Raw genomic sequence first — 19,502 nt, 5'->3', positions numbered from 1 at the left:
TCGGAGTTCCACGGTGTTTCCATACGTTATCTAGGAAAAGTTTCGCGATTCCTCGAGCGTCAACTTCCTTTTTCGTAGGCATGATGTGCGTTTGTTTTGTGTATCGATCAACGACAACAAAAATAGAGTCGAACCCTTCGCTTTTAGGCAAATCTACTATCAAATCACAAGTGATTGATTGCCGCTGGTATTTCATTTGGTTTAAGCGGACCATGTGGTTGCGTTGGGTGAATCTTCGTTGCTCTGCATCTATCACAGCCATCTACGTAATCGTGGACATACTTCGTCATTGAAGGCCACCAATAATTTCTGGAAATCAATTCTAAGGTTTTGGCATGTCCAGGATGTCCAGCCGGTGGAGAGTCATGAAACAACTCCAATATCTCTCGGCGAATCTCTTTATCGTTTGGAACGTAAACCAGTCCTCGGAATAACACCAATCCATCCTCCACATTCCACTCTTCGACTCCTCTACATAATTGTACCGGTGCTGCTTTTAGCGTTTGTAGCGCTTTAGCGACTTCAGGTTCTCGTTCTGTGCATTGCCTTATCTTTCTCAGCAATTGTTTTTCTCCTTGCACTAGAACTTGACCTCTTTTAGCAGCTTTTACAGTAAAAAACTCCGGTTTTAACAAAATACGATCAGAATTGTCGTTTTCTACCCCCCCTCTGTGGTCTTCTCTCCGAGAAAGCTTATCGGCCTTATCATTGACTACACCAGGCTTATGTTGGAGCGTAAATTCATACTCCGCCAGGAACAGACTCCATCTGGCTTGCCTTCTTGTCAACTTTTGGCTCGTCATAAAGTACTCGAGATTTTTATGATCCGTCCAGATCTCCACATGGTGAGGTTTTCCCTGCACATAGTGCCTCCACTCCTCCAACGCTCGAATGATTGCTAATAACTCTTTGTCATGGATGTCGTAATTTCTTTCTGCATCGTTCATTGACTTTGAGTAATACGCCACGGGGTGCCATAGGTCATCCTCCATCAGTTGAGATAGAACCGCTCCAGTTGCGTAATCAGAAGCATCGGTTTCTATTTTCATCTTTTTCTCAACGTCAGGCATTACTAGGATCGGAGCTGATGTAAACCTTGACTTCAGTTCATCAAAAGCATCTTGCTGTTTCTCCGTCCAATCCCATTTGACATCTTTCCGTAGCAAATCATTCATTGGTCTAGCGATGTCTGAGAACCCGAAGATAAATCTTCTGTAGAAGTTGGCGAAGCCCATAAATGCTTGAATATCTTTGACGCATTTGGGTACAGGCCATTTCATTACTCCTTCTACTTTCACAGGGTCCATTCGAACACCACCCTTCTCCACTATCAACCCGAGGAACTCGACTTCCGTCTGTTCGAAGCTACACTTTTCAGGCTTCAGATACAGATCATTCTCTTTTAGTCGTTTTAGTACCTCTCGTACAACTTTTCGGTGTTGCTCCCTATTGCCATTTGTGAACACGAGGATATCATCGATATAGACAACTACGGTCTTTCCATCAATTAAATCTCTGAATATCTCGTTCATCATGGTTTGGAACGTGGCAGGGGAGTTTGTTAAACCGAAGTACATCACGGTTGGTTCATGGTGACCAAACGGCGTTTTGAAGGCTGCCTTCCACTCGTCTCCTTCTTTCATGCGAATATTATTGTACCCCCATCTTACATCCATCTTGGAGTACATCGTGGCACCAGTTAAAGCATCAATTAAATCTTGAGATCTCGGTAGCGGGTATGCATTTTTAACCGTCTTCTCATTGAGCTTTCTATAGTCCATTACTGGTCTCAACTTGCCATCTTTTTTGGCCACAAAGAAGAAAGGTGCTGCCACTGGAGATTGTGAATTTCTTATACGTCCCAGTGCAGTCTCGGCTTTTAACCAATCTTTCAAAGTGTCCATCTCCTTGGGTGATAAGGGATAAGGTTTCGCATTCGGCGGAAGATCGCCATCATCTTTAAGATCTATCGCATGATCCCATTTCTTTCTTTCAGGGAAGCGCTTAGATTCTTCTTCTGAGAAAACTCCCAGGTACTCGTGAAGCCAATCGGGAACCATTTCTTCGACCGATTTCTTCACCTTCGTTGCTTCTTCTGCAACCTTCTGTTCCGTGGCAACCGAGGCTTTATACTTGATCCATTCTCCAGGATACTCTTCGTCTTCTATTTCCTCAACTGTTGCCCTTTTCATCGCCATGTCTTCTTTGTCATCCTCTTCTGTGGGAATCAGATCTGGCACTTCTTCTATCTTTTTTTGTTCTTTTCTTTTTTCTTTATTTTTTTGTCTTTGTTCTTTTTTAGTAATACATTTAACCGGGCAACGAGAAAGTGCAAAACGTCCAGCGTTCCAATCTATTTCCGGGTTGTGATATCTTAGCCAATCTATGCCAATAATAACATCATCGCTTCCTAAGTCCGTAACCATGAAGGCTGCTTGGTCTTCAACATGGTCACCGATCTTTAGACCTAATTCAGCGTAATGAGTCATCGATCCAGCGGCATTTAACGAGCCATCGATATTTTTGACTGGAATGGGCCTTAATAATTTATGACACCGGACTTCATTCTTCTTTACAAACTTCTCGCTAATAAATAATGTCGATGCACCGCAATCTACCAGTGCTTTCACATCTGCTTGTCGGTTCTTTCCCTTCAACGTGATCGGAATGTAAAAATGCTCAGATTTGGATCTAATATATACTTCTGATACATCCGAGAACGTAGATAGGATAGAGAAACGATTGTTCGGGTCTAAGTTCGCAGACTTTGACTTCGACCCTTCTAAAAACCCTTGCCTTCCTTGGAGCTGACCCAGGCTTTGAACCAACTCGGGATAGGGTCTTCTTCTTTTGGCACTGTAGTAGCCTTCACCTGCACCTTTGGTGCGACTGCGTCTTTGCAGTTTCTAGCCATATGGCCTTCGCCTCCACAGCGGTAGCATTTGAAGGATCCAGTCCTTCCTTGAGGTTTTGGAGCACCTCGCTGCTTGTTGGCGTCGACGTCCATAGCGTCGCTTTCCCTGCTCGGACCAGGTTTGTATTCAGGGGTCCTGGGGCCTTGTTTAGGGGTCCACCAGGTCGTCTTCTTCTTGTCCGCGTCCAGCTCTTCGAAGTTGCGTCCGATTTGGATCGCATGTTCCACCAATTTCTTCATGGTGTTTTTGTCCTCGTAACGGACATGAGCAAGTTGGATTTTGACGCGGTCTTGAAGTCCCAGTCTGAACTTCTGTCTCTGGTCATAGTCGGAAAAGGAAGTGTGTGCGGCCTTTTGTCTGAAAGCGGCCGCGTACTCTGGAACTGAGGAAGCTCCTTGTCTAAGGGATTCTAGTTCCCTGATCGCTTTTCCTTCGCGATCTTCCTGCCCCCACATGGCTTCTAAGTCTTCCAGGAATTTCTCCACGGTCAACTTCTCATCTCCGGTCTTTCCAAGTTTGGTGATGTAAGGTTGCGCCCATTTGGCTGCAGTACCTTTCATGAAGGAGAGCATTACTCCTATTCTTTGGCCTTCCTGGATGTTGGGCCATTGCGCCGTGTATAGCGCTACTTGGGATATCCAGACCATGAGTTCTATGGAGTCCTTTTCTCCAGTGAAGTCTTGGGGTTTGGAGTATTTGATGGAAGGGGAAGAGTTCGACGAAAGTAAGCTAGCTCCTGCAGAGCCGAATGATGGTTGTTGAGACTGTATCTTCACGGTCTCGTCTTCTTGCATTTCTAGGCGTACGCCCAGGAGTCTGTTTGCTTCTTCTAGAGCCGCATTCTTGGCTTCTAGTTCTGCGATCCTGACCCTGAAGCTGTCCGCTTGGTTCGCAAGTGACATGTGAATGTAGTCAACAATCTCTTGTGGACTAGATGGTAGTATCACCGTCTGTGCAGGTTGCGTAGGAGAGTTTGGTAGTTCAGACATAGTGCCAGTTGTGTTCTGGAACCCGATTCACTGATGTCTGTTGAAGAGCTGCTCGTAAGGGCTCTTCCGAAAGGGAATGATGGTGAAAAGAAGAAAGTTATGTAATGGAAAACTGAAGCGGTCCCCAATATCTGATCGGATCTACCACGTACTTCAGGATCGAAGGGTTCTTTAATCAACCCAACCGATGCTTCCCTAATACTAACTAAAAGGAATACGTAACTATACTCGATCGAGTGGGAAAAACTAGGGACAATGCAATCTCCGTTCTGAGGGTACAAGCCTAGGACAAGTTATCACTCTTCCAGCTGAAGCTTACAAGTGCGAGTCTCACTAGGGTATGTCGCTAAATCCTCGTAGGTCGAAAGCACGGTTTGTCGTCTAGACAGTTCCGCTATTGACTCGAAACGAATGCCTACGTACGTATGAAGAAAGGAATATGTAAAATGAAACTATAGTAACGTTGAGCAGGCAGGGTTTTGGGCCAGCACTCAAAGTTGCAGTGACACGCCTAATGTCGTGAACACCTCCGTATACTGGCGGCTGCGGTAAGACAGGGCCTGGTATAGGACTACTAACTAAGAAAGATGATAGGTATGAAAATGCGCTCAAATGAGCAAAGGGATGAAACAAAGGATCACAGCGGTTAAGCTGGGCAAAAGTATAACGGTTCTGTTTCGGCTGATGGTGTGATGACTACCAACACGACCAGGCGAAAGAGAAAGAGATGCGAGAGTGTAACGCGAGAGTCGGAGTCTCCTATAGTTCAAACCTAATGTCACAACCCTTTAAACGAATTAACGCAGGGCAGAGACTAGGACTCAAACAACAAGATAATCACAAAGAGGATAAGGCAGCAGGTACGTCTTGGATTGCTCACTTGGAGATACAAGAGGTTTGAACTAAAGAACTACTGACTACGACGAGCTACCTATATACACATATTGAAACTGAGATCGAAACTGAGTATGAACTAACTAACCAATCAAAATAATTAAAGGTATCGTACGATTCTATATATAACTATGATGTCATAACATGTGCCGCAGCCGCAGTAAGACTCTGGAACATTCCAAGAGTGTCGCGAGGCATGACGTCAACATCTTCGGTATTGTCCGATCGATCACGTGACTCTGGTAATTCTACAATAGACGCAATAATAGGAACTTCCTCAACTGTAAACATATTCTTAGGAACAGGCGCTGTGACTGGGCGCTTAAAGGACTTAGAATTAAGGAACGAATAATGGTTTGTATTTGGAACTCGTGACAATGGTACACAGAGTGATGCTGCGAGTTGGTGCTGTATACTCCCTAGTGTAAAGCGCCATATCACACTATGAGATGCACGAGTCTCTACATCTCCCAGGGACTTAAATTCTGAGTGTCCCCACTCAGCGCGCGCATGGTGAGGATTTTGCGTGATAGTATGTGTGCGCGATGCCTGTATGATGCTTGGGTCATTGGGCGATGAATGCGCAAGTGCAGGAATTATTGTGTGGATGTGCGTGAAGCGCAGGAAGTTGCGCGCATGGTACGCGCGAGGCGCGAGAATGTGCGCACGCTATGCGTGAAGGCGCGGGAATGAAGCGTAGCATGGTGGGTTGCGAGGGTGACTCTGGTATGAATAGTGCGCCATGGGTGTGGGGTGATGATGCAAGGGTGATATGGATGTGGCGCGCGAAGCATGAGCGAGACGCGCATGTACAGCGTGAAGCGCGGGAAAGCGCACGCGCACAAGGCGCAAGAAAGCACGTGAGTGTCGCGTGTGTTGTATTGTGCATATGATGCGAAGTGGTGCGGTCCAAGAGCGATCCAATCCAAGTCCAAACCAAGTCCTGCTAGGCGCGCTAAATATTAGGTGGTAAGGTTTGAACAGTGTGAGTAAAACTATATGTGAAAATGCGAAGGAAAAAATGGTAAACTTTGCGGATGTCCTATCCGACTTGTCTTCTTCGTGCAGCTGTCGACATCTACACCTTCCTATGAGCGAGGCGCGGGAAGCGCACACGCGCGCGCATGAGGCGCATGGGCGCGGGAATATTGCGCGCATATGCGTGCGTTCTAAGGTAAAAAGAGCATGGTGCCGCGTCATGCATGCGAAGAGAAAATAATACTATTGAGCTAGGCGGACACAATCTAAGGTTGTTTTCTTGTATGTTCTTCTAGGCAATCCCTATATGCATATATATCAGTGAGTTATTAGTCCTTGGGACGGCATTATAATGAGAGAAACAAAAATGAAAGCGCACTGGACGAAACCCAGGGTAAAATGAATGATATCCTATGAAACAACAATGTTATATGTTGTTCTTTGATGCGCGGCTGAGGCGCTTGATCCTCCTCCTTGAGCGCGTGCGAGTGCGTGTGACTAGCGCGCTTCGCGTCTCTTGCGAGCTGACGCTTTACTCAAGGTAGGGTTGGAATGAGCGAGGCTGGCGCGCTTGGGGGGGCTTGTAACTGGCAGAATGAATTCCTGCACAACGCGCTGCAGGTTGAAGGCGCGCCAATGGGAGGCGCTGCAAGGGGTGTAGGGGCGCCCTACAAGCTGATAGGATGCGCGCGATGTGCGCGCCTTGGTGCGATTTCGCGCGAATTTAATTATATTGGCCGAACACGCGAGGAACGGCCATTTCTCTGCAAATGCATTAGCGAGAGACATGTATAGTGAAGAATTAGGCGCAAATGTTGCACCAATGGGCTGTAAGGGTGGTATATCAAGGCGCAATAGGCGCATAGGTGAAGGAGAATAGTGCGCATCAAGGCGCGCAGGAATGAAATTGACATGGTAAGCAAAAGCGCGCAGAATGTGAATAAATGTGGGAAGTGCAAAGTTAAAGATGATGATAGGGGAGTTAGGCGCATATGTATGTGTCAGGCGCGCGCCTAAGTCGCGCCTGGATGGCTGATTGAAATATACTTTGTGTTGAATGATAGAAATGCGGTTTAGAAGGGGAGAAGCGATAGAAATGCGGTAGCGTGAAAACTCTGCTAAAATTATGAGTGCGCGAGGCGCGGGAACGCGCGCACATATTGCGCGATGCGCGTGATCATGGCGCGTGAATAAGGGGTGGTGCAAAGATGAAGTTACAGTGATTGGAAGCATCATATAGCTCCTTAAGAGCTTTAAACATGAAAGAGACAGAAAACGCGAAACAAGATGAGGAAAAATATACAATGCCTCTAGGCGCGCGCATTGCGCGTCCTCAGGCGCAATATGGTGCGCCTGAGTTGCGCCAGGGTCGCCTGAGACATGCTCTGCTTGGTGGTTGTGCAGCGTGATGCACGGATGTTTTACCGGTGCGCGATAGTCACTGGAAGCAAAAAGCGCGACATGCGTGCAATCGTTAGTGACAATTGGAGTTACCAGAGGCAAACTCTGGTTGATGCAAGGTGCAACTTGAGCCTCTGATGCGGTAGGAGGCTCCTCTATAGGCGCGCTAAGGTGCAATAGATGTTTAGGGTCATCCCTGACCTCTAATGATGCGAGCAGTGATGGTGATGGTGCGATTGGCGAGGTTTCTTCCTTAAGCGATGCGATAGCGAGGGGCGAGCGTGTTTCTAGCGGTGCATTAGTGTGCAATAGATGTTTAGAGTCATCCCTGACTGCTGGCGAGGTGATAGCAATAGGCGCGCGCGATGCGATAGCGATAGACACGCGCGATGCGATAGCAATAGGCGCGCGTGTTTCAACTGGCGCGTTAGTGTGCAATAGATGTTTAGAGTCATCCCTGACTAGCGATGCGATTGGTGATGATGGAGATTGCGAAGGAGATGATGCTGATGGTGAAGGTGAAGAGGCGCCTGCGGTGTGCTTCTGGTTGCGCTTAGCAAGCGCGCGCTCGAGTTCGTGATCTAAAGTGGTGCATTCTGGTATGGCTTTGCATGCTGGTGCAGTTAATGGTTGAGGTGCGCGTGATTCGCGCGAAGGCGCGGGAAAGGCGCGCGCGTGAGGCGCGTGAATAGGAACTGGTGGCCTTTTGTCAAGTACAGCTTCTGAGGGTGCGCGATAGAAGAGTCCAGCTGTTGCGTTAGCGCTAATGGTCGTATCCTGCGTTGCGCGACTCGCGTGGTATTGATCTTTGTACTTAGCCACTTTAGCTTGCACTGGCACAGTTGCTGTGACTAAGGTGGCAATTGGTGCTACTATGGGCGCGCTAACTGGCGCGCTTGGCGTGGGAAAAGCGCGCGCAGGTAATAGGAACTGCGCAGCTGCGAAGACGTCCATGAATGGGTATGGGTCGTATGGGTGGTGGTCAGGGAACTTGATCATAAGGCGCAAGCGGATTTGCACCTGAGCATCGCTAGGGATTTTTTCCATGAATAAGTGGTCGCGTTCGGCCTTTCCAATACGGTCTTCGTCCATGAGTGGCTGCATAATCTTCCTGAATGCGCGCAGGTAATTGCTTAATTCTGTGCAAGAGGGCATTGGTTTGTTAGCGTATTCGCGCGTGATGGCGCGCAAGTCCGCGAGCGCATAGCGTCTTTTACCATCCCATCCAGGATACATTACCTTTACCTCGTCTAAGAAGGCGTCGTAATCGCTTACTTGCGCCTCAGGCATTCCGCCCCATAGTTCTCGATCGTCGCGCTCAAGGTAGCGGATAATACCTTTGATGCGGTCGAGTCCTTGGAGTCCTGCATCATCAGCGAGCTGCTCATAGGTGTCAATAAACTCGGCAAGGTTGTCTGTAGTGCCATCAAACTTGGGCGCGTTTGCTGTGCCGCGGATGGGCATTCTGAAGGGCATTGAAGTGCGTGAAAGGTGCGCGCGCAAGGCGCACAGGGGTGGGAAAGCGCGCGCGCAAGGCGCGAGAATGCGTGACTAGAAATTGGTTAGCTTTTGAATATGCAAAGAGATTGACCTTTATGCGTTAAATAGTGTGAAGTGCGAGAAAGGTGCGCGCGCGAGGCGCACAGGCGTGGGAATATTGCGCGCGCGCAAGGCGCGAGAATGCGTGACTAGAAAATGATTAGCTTTTGAAATGCAAAGATATTGACCTGTATGCGCGAAATGCGCGGAACTAGATCTTGCTGACTGCTCCCCTCGCGGTGGGCTCCAGTTGTAGAAACAACAATACTGAGAGGAACAAAGAAATGCTCCTGACTGTATCTAAAAAGTTGTAGGTCGTGCGTTGCCTAGTCTGCGATACTTGAGATGGCAAGTGCATTCGACCCTAAAGGGGAAGCAGGTGCAGCGGAGATCTAGAGGTACGCGCTTCAGCGAAGCGCGAGAAAGCGCAGGTGCACGCAAGGTACGAAGGCGCAGGAACGCGCGCGCGTATTAGCGCGAAGCGCGGGAAAGCGCGCGTGTGTAAGCGGAAATAAGAGAGACTAAACTTATGTGAAGATATAAGCAAGATAAAGGATGTGAGATGTGTTGTGCTAATGAATAGATTTCTACTGCGACTTTCTAAGTAGTAAGTACTAGGTAAAGTTGGGTGAAAAGTAAGGTAAATAATAGTATGTACTGCTGGCGCTTATATAGCGCGCCTAAGCGCGCTCATGCGGAGACGAAGCGCTACCGAGTAGGTATGTAAAAATATATATGAGTGAGAAACTATGATAAAAATAAAGGTGGAACTATGCTAATAAAGGAAATGGAAATATACGCACTAGGGAGCTTGGTGGACAGTGGATGGATGCATCTGGATGGCTGGCGCTATAGGGCGCGCAAGCGCGGGAACGCGCGCGTGCGTATACATCGTGAAGCGCGGGAATGGTGCGCGCATGGCGCGCGTTGCGCGGGAAAGCTGCGCGTCATATAGGAATCACTGTGGATGGTACACAGAGTGATGCTGCGAGTTGGTGCTGTATACTCCCTAGTGTAAAGCGCCATATCACACTATGAGATGCACGAGTCTCTACACCGCGAGCAATACCAAGGCTGATGTTAGCTTTGTGAAGCCTCTGAGCAGTACGCTTATCCATACTACTATAGAGCTCTTGTTCGATCATCACACGGCGTAGGCGACTTCGGATAAGTCGAGACTCTGCCCGACGCTCTGATTGTCTCGCACTGATAAGGCGAATAGTGATATCGCTATCATAGCGTGTCTCCCAGAATGGGGGAAGACACAAGGTGTCCATCTATCAATCTTCATTACTTATCGCACAACGATATGCAGAATTATCGCTCACGGGTGGCAGCTCTTGCAAAACCGCTTCATGGGATGTGGGTGGAGAAGGGTATGCCTCTTGAGGCTGTTGTGAGACATTGTTACGCCAGGCCAAAAAGTTGGTCTTTTCATGGCCGAGTACCAGGTTCGAGGCTGACAAATTAGCGCATGAGGCGCCTGGATACTCATGTCTCATGGGGGAGAGAGGTATAGGAGAAGGATTGATTGTGGAGGTCATTGTCGATGAAAGCCGTTCGGTGAGTTTTGTCTCCTCTTATCCTTCAAGTTCAAAGTACTTGGGAAGTTGACGGATCTTTCCACCAGATGACACGCACTACTTCAAACTATCACGCTGCCATATTAGGTAGTGGGACTTCGTGCACCCCTGGGGGTACTGGTTTTGTTTTCCTTTTTTCAAAAAAAAGGAAATTACTGAAAGTCGCAAACGCGATTACATCTTGAACAGCGATCAGGAGCCGCCGACTCAGTTGTTATTTGAGCACGAACCAATCCTTACTAATACTAGTGGAGAAGCGACTCAATTTGAGTCAGTCTCGCGGCCACTGAACCGAATTTGTCTGAACTGAAAATTTTCGCTTTGGTACCGACCTTCTAATACATCATGATAACACCCCGAACCTTCAAATTGCTGAAGCCGTTTCCCAGGAACTGATCAACGTGTTACTGTTGTCTGCGGGTGTTGTCTAGCAGCGGGACCAAATATGAGTAACGGGTTTATCCCTACGATAACCTCACATTGATGCGATTTTTGAAACCAAATGAACGACAAGTAAAGAACGAGGTGCACGGTGTCCTGCAGTGACCGGTAGGTGATATGGACCACATGATTCCCTCATGTTACACAGGACTTGTGCTTCTGCAAAGATAAGTATGCGGACTTCACGAACATGATCTCGCCAAATTAAATGCGTCCGCGAACATGAATGCGCTACCTGCCAGTAAATTAAATAAGTCCGCGAACATGAATCGACAGAAACCGGGCAGCTGCAGCGTTGAATTAGTCAGCGAACATGTACTCCAAAACGGGAGTCGTCACTCAGTTGTAAGTGCTTACTTAATGCAATTCAATAGTAATAGGTAACGCTCTAACTCCTAAGTTCTAGAATCTAACTCGCAGTGTTTACATCATAGTAGAACAGACCTAAGATCTCAGGCTCATCGAGGTAAGACGGTCTTGATGATAAGCCATCGATAAACTGAAATGAGAAATATAGGCGAAAATTTCTTAATAATGCGATGTGTTAAAAATGGCCAACCCCCACTCGCTCATCCGAGTCGTCTGTCCTTAGTTGACTCAGAATTTACCCCACAGCTATCCTTCGAGAATGTCATTTCGTGTTGGATATATATACAATCCTGCAACGACTACACACGGTCCAGTCATACTTGACTGGGTTAGTTGCTTCGTGAGTTTTCAGTTTTTGACATGTTTCGAGCCTGTCTTTGATCATATTTTATTCTAGCAATTTACTGTCGACTCTGGCACGTTCCTAAAAGTCGCCTACGTATTGCCCGTATCATATGCGCAGACGTTGGGCTCAGAGGCCATTTACGAATCCGTTTACATGGTAAGTTACATCCGAACGATCTACAAGACCACTAAATTCTTCTGGTGCAGGAACTTCGTCAAGGTGAACAATCAGAGGGACTAACTCAATTTATTATCCCGACTGGCTGGATAAGGGTCTGCATGTATACTGATCGTGACCTCGTTACAAGGCCTGTATTACAGGTACGTACATCATCTAATGTGTAGCAGGCAAACTAACATCTTGACAGAAGGTTGCAGAGGCTGAGACAGAAGGATCCCTTTTCCGATCAGATGGTCCTTCGTTTGACGGCGCTTCGTTTGAAGACAGCGACTTCTTATCCGCATTCAACGATTGGATCGACACCTCCTCAGTTCCTGCCGTAGGTGGCACTACATCTCCAGTCTCTTCTGGGGTGGAGCTACTTTCCCAAGTTCCTGATGACGAAGGTGTCCCGTCGTCAAATGGTCCAGGTTCCATGTTCACCACATTCCTTCTGACACCACTTTTCAACGTCACTGCTAGCGGTCAAAGTTTGCCTGGAGCCTCAAGCTTGCAGCGTTATGTGTTATGCACCCCAGCCGATTTTAAGGCTGGGATCATTTATGATTGCGACTTCCTCGCGGCTCACTTTCCTTTTGCACATGTATGCATACAGGATGCCAAGGCTCTGGCTAAGAATTATCTCACCATTTGCTGGCATGGACATGGATTCATTCGCCGCGTATTGCACTCAGGCTATCGAAGAAATGTTGACCGTGGCAAACAGTGCCGGTCAACCAGCGGAGTCAGGTAGGAAAGAATACTATTGATGTCTACCCGGATCGGCTTACCTTGTGCTGGCAGGTTTTCGATGCTGCATAACCCAAAAGACCAAAGATTTAAATCTATACAGTCGGGACGCAATCAAAATAGTGCGTCTTGAATCTAGCTGTATTCAAATGTTCTGATACAGACCTAATATAGGTATCCTCGGAGTACGACAGATTCAAGAAGGCCTTGAAGGACAACTCGCACCCTCTCGTCAACTGCAAGAAAAAACTTCGATTGGATGGTTTTGCCTTGAATACCAAGCGTCCCCATGAGATCATTCCCTACATCACTAGCATCACTGGCTTAACAGCTTGGAACGGCACCGTAACCTCATTAGAATTCACCAGATCTCCGGACGGGGTAGTGTTATTTTCTTGTCAGAATTGATGTCTAATATCGCTAATCTCGCACCCCACAGAATCTATATCGACGCAAGACAATTCTAATCTTACTGGCATATCGGATCTTGAAGGTGGTTCATCAGCACAAATCCAACCGGTCCCTGCTGGAACTATTCCCTCATCAGTATGAAAGCCTTCCGGAGCACTCTATCGCACTAGTGTGCGCCATGGTACGTAATGCCTCCGATTTTGTGTTTTGAGTCTCATCCTCTTATGTAGTACGTGATACGGTTCAGGCGGGTATTTCCTGGACACGAAATTCACAAAATATCTTCTCCCATTTTGGAAAGGGAGGCATGCCACCAGTTGGTTCTCCTCAGGAGGGCCCGTGAGGGCACCAGTGATGCAGCTGTTGCACTGAATCGGTGGATCAATACGCGTCATGGAGACGGTGGCTGGGAACAGGACCTGTTGAGTGAATTTTATCAAGTTTTTCGCTGACTCACTGGTCCCGTGTGCGCAGGGTATCAGTACTGAGGTTGTCACATGAAAGCCGGGGAGCACGATTCTCCACCAGTGCACCTGCCGTGTGAAGGTTTTCAGTAGTCAGGACGCCATGAGTGACACATATGTACTAGTACTCAATTGTTACATGCAACTTGGACCTGTAGTTGCAAAATTTCAACGAATGATTGTGAAGAATTTTAAGTTAGTTCTGGACCAGTGTCGTCACAATCTCGACATTAACCTTTCTGAGTCGTACTACCGTCTCCGCAACTTGAAGCTGCGTTTCCAATCCAAAGTTGTGTAGTATCTTTAGCACTCTACAGTTCTTGATATCGTCGCACCTACTTGTTCAAGCTAACTAGTACTGGTATCTCAGATTATTTTAGAATTTCCTCGAGTCTGGGCACCCCCGTTTTGCAATACCATCGGAAGACTCCGGATTGAAACTCAAAGGAGTCACTCGGAGGCGGACTCCAAACCTTGATAACAATCTGCCATTCTCCATACTAGTCCTTGCCATAGTGGTGCATCTTTTGATTATCATGGTTAACTGTGCCCTCAGAGTTACAGTGAGAGCTGATTTTTGTCCTAGTGAACATTGTGCCTGTCATATGGCAGACCAACAATCCCCAACTTCAACCACCACAGCGCCATGCCAGTGGCAAGCCCTCTGCCATTCTCCATACTAGTCCTTGCCATAGTGGTGCATCTTTTGATTATCATGGTTGACTGTGCCCTCAGGGTTACAGTGAGAGCTGATTTTTGTCCTAGTGAACATTGTGCCTGTCATATGGTGGACCAACAATCCCCAACTTCAACCACCACAGCGCCGCGCCAGTGGCAAGCCCTTCAATGGAATTTTATGGATGGGAGATTTGGCAAAGACATCAGTATAATCATGTATATCTTCCAATGGAATGGCATGATCATGGCCTTTCTCAAGAGCAGCTGGTGCACGGTGGAGATGACGAGGTTAACCTCAATACAGAGCTGGCAAGCACCTCCCTTCTACATCCTCAAGTTAACCGTTCATCTCAGTATTGTAGCACGCTAAAAGGTACACCTGAAGCAAGGGGTAATGGTATCAAAAGTCTCAAAGGCAGTGCGCTTGATTGGATTACCCCCAAGTATTTCTTAATAATGCGACGTGTTACAAATGGCCAACCCCCACACTTACTCATCCGAGTCGTCTGTCCTTAGTCGACGGTAATGGTATCAAAAGTCTCAAAGGCAGTGCGCTTGATTGGATTACCCCCAAGTATTTCTTAATAATGCGACGTGTTACAAATGGCCAACCCCCACACTTACTCATCCGAGTCGTCTGTCCTTAGTCGACTCGGAATTTCCCCCACAGTTAACCTTCGAGAATGTCATTTCGCGTTCAGTATCTATACAATCCTATAACGAGTACACACGGTCCTGTCATACTTGACTCGGTTAGTTGCTTCGTGAGTTTTCAGTTTTTGACATGTTCCGAGTCTTGGATTCAAAATGATATTTTGTTCTAGCAATTTACTGTCACAATCCTGCAACGAGTACACACGGTCCAGTCATACTTGACTGGGTTAGTTGCTTCGTGAGTTTTCAGTTTTTGACATGTTTCGAGTCTTTGATTCAAAATGATATTTTATTCTTTTTTCTCGGGATTAATCCACACAAACAACGCTGACGATCTAACGAAGGCCTCTCGACGCCAAAACCCAGGACTTTGGTTCGCTGAGCAATGTTCTCAGCAGTGCTTAAGCTTACTGATAACTAACCACAACCGCAGCCAGAAATGGTTAATCATACGCAGCATCGTTGGAATCCGAATAAACATGGGAGCGTCCGTCATCCATTCATCCACCATATGAAGAGCTCCTCCTTATTCCCAATAGTCTCCTGATCTCGCTCAACTCGCGCCAGGAATTGTCAACATATCTCATGGTCTCCTCCAACTCTTGCTCCCTCCGTAACGCCATCAAAGTCAACCAACACTTGTCTTCATCAGTAGTTGTAATCGGCTCGCGCTGCAACGCAGGACGGTGATTTTGAATTCGGTCCTGAGCCGTTTGCGTGGTAGTGTTCCATATCGCCTACAATCTGTTAGTACTGGAATGGTATCTATAGTAGGTGCCACATACGATCGCCGAGTCGCTGACAATTAACGGTCCTGGGACGATTAACGGTTCTGGGGCGATCAACGGTTCTGGGGCGATCAACGGTTCTGGGACAATATGATCCAGTGGTAGTTGCTGGTGGGTGGATCCGATACGGTTAGGCAAGTTACTAGGCAGAATTTCGAGAAAATGCTTACCGCTGGCCCTTGCGCTTGAGGATTACGCTGATCGTTATGTTGTAGGCTGAAAAACCCGTTTTGCTCCATGGTATGTGGCACTTGATCTTTGCTGGTGCTAACGCTCGTCGCGGCTGTACCAGTGGCAAATGAAGCTGAGTTAGAATGTTTGCCTTTTTGGATATCCTTCAAGCGGCCGGCGCCACTCAGACTCACGAATTTCCAATTCAATTGCAATTTCATTTTTTCAATGTCAATGGAACAACAGTCGTCCGATGGGAGTTCAAACATCCGTGTTAGTCCTAGTGCTCGAACACTGTCAGTTGATCGTTTAGTATTTTATTCAGAACCGCTCCTTCGTACTCGAGAGTCCTGTGGCAAGAGGGCTGTACTGCTCACCTTACCAAGGTTGAGTCCGGAGATCCTCGAGGAGTTCAAACATCCGCATTAGTTCTAGCGCTCGAACACTGTCAGTTGATCGTTCATTATTTAGATTTGATTGTTGACAGTTCCCATAGTAGGTTTCCGGCTAGCCCTTTTTTTGGGGGGTAGAACGCCATGCAAACGCCATGTTGACCACCCTTGCTGCAAGATGGCGTTCTATCATACGCCCTATCACGCCCTATCACACGCCATCACCCACCCTATCATGTTGTACCATGACGTGGAACTAGGGCCCGCAGAAAGAACACGGAGGAGCAGAATCACGAGTTGGGCCTTGATGAAGGCGAGCAAGGACACTGTCCAGCCCAGGATCCCGGGCCATGTCATTGCGAAGTTCAAACGTGGCTGCAGAAGGTAATACCGTATGAGCACAGCCACATACAGTCTATTTCTTACGCGGCCTCTGCGATAAGTTATCATTCATTTCCCTTCCCTTTCGACTTTCTCTAGTTCTTCCTCGTCGTCTTGCACGATGACATGCACACATGATGCCGATGCATCAGCCACGCCCGACGAGCGATGCGGTTTACTCTTGAAAGATGATGACGCTATCCAACCTGATGTCGAGCAGCAACCCACTTCCCCTGCCCCCTCACACAAACGCAAGCGTTTTGCTGGATTCAGTGTTCTCCTCTCGCTTATTCTTTCTGCCACCCTATTTGAACTCTGGCCCCGTACTCAACATGACACGAGAACTGGCCGGAACGCATTGTATTCGAATGGAACGCACGAGTTCAAGAAGACAGTGCTTATGGTGTCGATCGATGGTCTTCGTGCGGATTATTTGGATCGTGGACTCACGCCGCATTTACTAGATATCAGTCGGGAAGGTATAAGGGCAAAGTACATGAAGCCTATTTTCCCCGTGCGCATTCCCTTTCGGTTCTTTGCTCTAACACTAAACACTTCCCTCTCTGCAGACTCTGACGTTTCCGTGAGTCATAATTTATTGAAGTAATTGACACATATGAATGACGTTTGTTTCAGAAATCACTGGGCATTGATGTAAATATTACCCGTATATTGCTCAACACGAGTTTATGCTACATCTAGGACTGGCCTCTACAGCTGAGTCGCACGGCATCATTGCGAACATTTGTCCTTTACCACTTTCTTCAACTGCCTGGCATTCTCACATTGGCCATGTAGAACTTCTGGGACCCCGTTTTCCAAGACACATTCCATTATGCTCGTGTTGAATCCGCGCAGAACCCGAGCTGGTGGCTTGGTGAACCTGTCAGTACCCACCAAATTGTTTTTGTATGCCCGCTTAATATGTTTCCTTTCACCTCTTGTAACTTTGCACGTCCGTCTCGTCACTTGACTGATACATGTCGGCCTCCCTGTCCTCTGCATTTCCTGCCGTTTGTACAAATTAGGTGTGGGAAACCGCCGAACGTGCAGGCATCATCACCGCAAACCTCATGTGGTCGGTTTTCTTCCCTCTGTAACTTAATCTGCTCTTTATTCACTTGACCAGGCCTGGTCCTTGGTCTACATCCTCGGGCGTGAACTCTACGTATTTTCTACCTTGGGAGGTAAGGGTATAGTCTTGGACTCGAAACAGGATACGACATGATCTGAAGTGGAACGCAGAATAATTACGCTCTCGAGAAGAAACTTTCCAATCTCTTAGAGTGGGTTGACCTCCCGCTGGAAGAGCGGCCGCAGCTTATTCTTGGTGTGTTCTTGCATCTATTTTCTTTCTCTGCTTCTAGACCAGTATACTTCTTTTGCTCTAAGCCGAGCGATGTTTATTTCTTCTGCTTGTCATTTCGTCCTCGTCGATTCTCTCTTGTGACATGCTGATGTCATTGTTTCATAGGGTATGAACCGTCGCTAGACCAAGCTGGCCATGCGACAGGGCCAATGTCCAAGGCCGTTAATGTAAGCATTGCGTCAATTCCATTGGTTGATGTACTTATTTTCATTTTCAAAACTTGCTACTTAATACAGATGAGTCTCGCAGCTATCGATCTTTTCGCTCGGAACCTAACCCAAGCACTGGGCGAGCGCAACCTCACTCATATCGTTGATATCATTTTCGTCAGTGACCATGGGATGATGGACACCAGCCACCCGACTTGGATATATGTTGACGAGATTGTTGGTCAGTCGTGGAAAGGTGTTACCAGGGTGGACGGTAAGTAATTCCATCATATAGTCTGTTGCTTGCCAGAATGTTTAGACTAAGTGGCGGATTGCTTACTCTGCGCTGTTCAGGTTGGCCATCCATGGGCTTACGCTTCGCTCCTGGCACGAACGTGACCGAGGCCCTTGAGCGTCTGTGCGAGTACACACTTTCCCACCCGGATCAGTTCGATGTGTTCACGACTGAGAGCTTCTCCACCGACCCCGGCACCTCCTTGGTAGACCTCGACGTATTCAACTACGGTAAGATGTCTGCAGGCACAGTGGAGCCTATGCCCGAACGATACCATTTCTCCCACAATTACCGCATCGCCCCTGTGTGGATTGTCCCGCGCACAGGCTATGCGCTGACTGATCACACGGACGGCGAAGATGGAATGTCAACTGGAGTGAGTTCACCTTAGCGTATCTGTAGGTCATTGAGCTAAGACATTGCGCCTTCCTAGAACCACGGCTATGACAACGAAGACCCGTCGATGCATGCCATTTTTGTCGCACACGGGCCTTTCTCGCAGGGCGCGAAGGCGGCTGTGGTCGCACGAGGAGAGGATGATGGCACAGGAGAATACGTCATGCCAGGGTTCCAGAATGTCGAGATCTACAACGTCGTGATGCGACTGCTGGGCCTCGACACTACAGATACAGCTACAACCAACGGAACCGCTGGATTCTGGGATACATTTGTCTTACCAGATGCTTAAACTTCGTCCAGTCGCTAATTCCTTCCAATCCCTAACACCTTCTTTGTTTCATCGAGCTCACGCCAAGCTTTTTCTAGCTCCCTGAAACTCTCCTGCAACTCTTGCTCCTTCTTAAGTGCCATCAACGTAACCCAGCACCTCTCCTCCGTTGTAGTGTGAACAGGATCGATCGGCAACATCGAAAGGTAGTTTTGGAGGCGATCTTTTGCTAATGCTACAGCGGTATTCCAGATCACCTAAAACTATGTCAGTTTAGCGTGATATCCGAATACTATGTGTACGTACGATTGACGATTCGTTTATGATCAGAGGTCCTGGTATCACTGGCACGACAGGTTCCGGTTGAGCGCTTGGCTAATAGCATTTAGTAGGCAGCGTGATACTTCGCTAATAGACTTACCGTCAGTTCCGGTTGTGCTTGAAAGTAGTTATCCATGTAGACTCGAGGATTGTAATATACGACGTTAATGATTATCGAGTTGAAGGTCCTACTAATTACTATAAGCTAGTACGCGCATGCTTGCCTTTTTCGGCACAAATATCTGCAAAGTTTCCCATCCGGAGTCAAACAAACGGCGGTTGTCCGAGATCGTCTGACTATCATTCAACTAGTTGGAATACCCTCAGCTCCCCCCATATACTACGCTTCTCCAGCCAGAGCCCGAACCACCGCAGTATACTCTCCCAGAGACCTTCAA

At 47.6% G+C, this 19,502-nt stretch overlaps 4 protein-coding genes across 4 annotated transcripts; 2 read left to right on the top strand and 2 right to left on the bottom strand.

The window, feature by feature from the left end:
- Window positions 1-9,663: 9,663 nt before the first annotated feature.
- Window positions 9,664-10,260, bottom strand: F5891DRAFT_1190610 (uncharacterized protein; the record flags this gene model as incomplete). The annotated part of the gene is made up of 2 exons (XM_041367333.1): window positions 9,664-9,993; window positions 10,045-10,260. 2 exons carry the CDS (start codon window positions 10,258-10,260, stop codon window positions 9,664-9,666), a joined length of 546 nt encoding a protein of 181 aa, XP_041224120.1.
- Window positions 10,261-11,053: 793 nt separating this feature from the next.
- On the top strand, window positions 11,054-13,227 carry F5891DRAFT_981703 (uncharacterized protein; the record flags this gene model as incomplete). Its single annotated transcript, XM_041377144.1, has 10 exons — window positions 11,054-11,085; window positions 11,178-11,206; window positions 11,424-11,449; window positions 11,507-11,611; window positions 11,662-11,775; window positions 11,823-12,364; window positions 12,468-12,486; window positions 12,539-12,745; window positions 12,804-12,956; window positions 13,006-13,227. The coding sequence occupies 10 exons, from the start codon at window positions 11,054-11,056 to the stop codon at window positions 13,225-13,227; spliced, it is 1,449 nt and encodes a 482-aa protein (XP_041224119.1).
- A 1,844-nt stretch (window positions 13,228-15,071) lies between these two features.
- F5891DRAFT_1236847 (uncharacterized protein) lies at window positions 15,072-16,392 on the bottom strand (the record flags this gene model as incomplete). Its single annotated transcript, XM_041369650.1, has 5 exons — window positions 16,152-16,392; window positions 15,913-15,975; window positions 15,530-15,824; window positions 15,357-15,467; window positions 15,072-15,308 (listed from the first exon to the last, which is right to left on the bottom strand). The coding sequence occupies exons 1-5, from the start codon at window positions 16,370-16,372 to the stop codon at window positions 15,072-15,074; spliced, it is 927 nt and encodes a 308-aa protein (XP_041224118.1). The 5' UTR covers window positions 16,373-16,392.
- A 32-nt stretch (window positions 16,393-16,424) lies between these two features.
- On the top strand, window positions 16,425-18,804 carry F5891DRAFT_1236846 (alkaline-phosphatase-like protein; the record flags this gene model as incomplete). Its single annotated transcript, XM_041369649.1, has 10 exons — window positions 16,425-16,886; window positions 16,940-16,957; window positions 17,102-17,188; window positions 17,332-17,381; window positions 17,433-17,490; window positions 17,549-17,633; window positions 17,778-17,839; window positions 17,909-18,095; window positions 18,176-18,492; window positions 18,550-18,804. The coding sequence occupies 10 exons, from the start codon at window positions 16,425-16,427 to the stop codon at window positions 18,802-18,804; spliced, it is 1,581 nt and encodes a 526-aa protein (XP_041224117.1).
- Window positions 18,805-19,502: the final 698 nt, after the last annotated feature.

This window comes from Suillus fuscotomentosus, assembly GCF_016647785.1.
Source record: "Suillus fuscotomentosus strain FC203 chromosome Unknown F5891scaffold_38, whole genome shotgun sequence".
Lineage (NCBI taxonomy): Eukaryota > Fungi > Basidiomycota > Agaricomycetes > Boletales > Suillaceae > Suillus > Suillus fuscotomentosus.
Note: the sequence above shows the minus strand (reverse complement) of the source record. Positions and strands in the feature narration are given on the sequence as shown.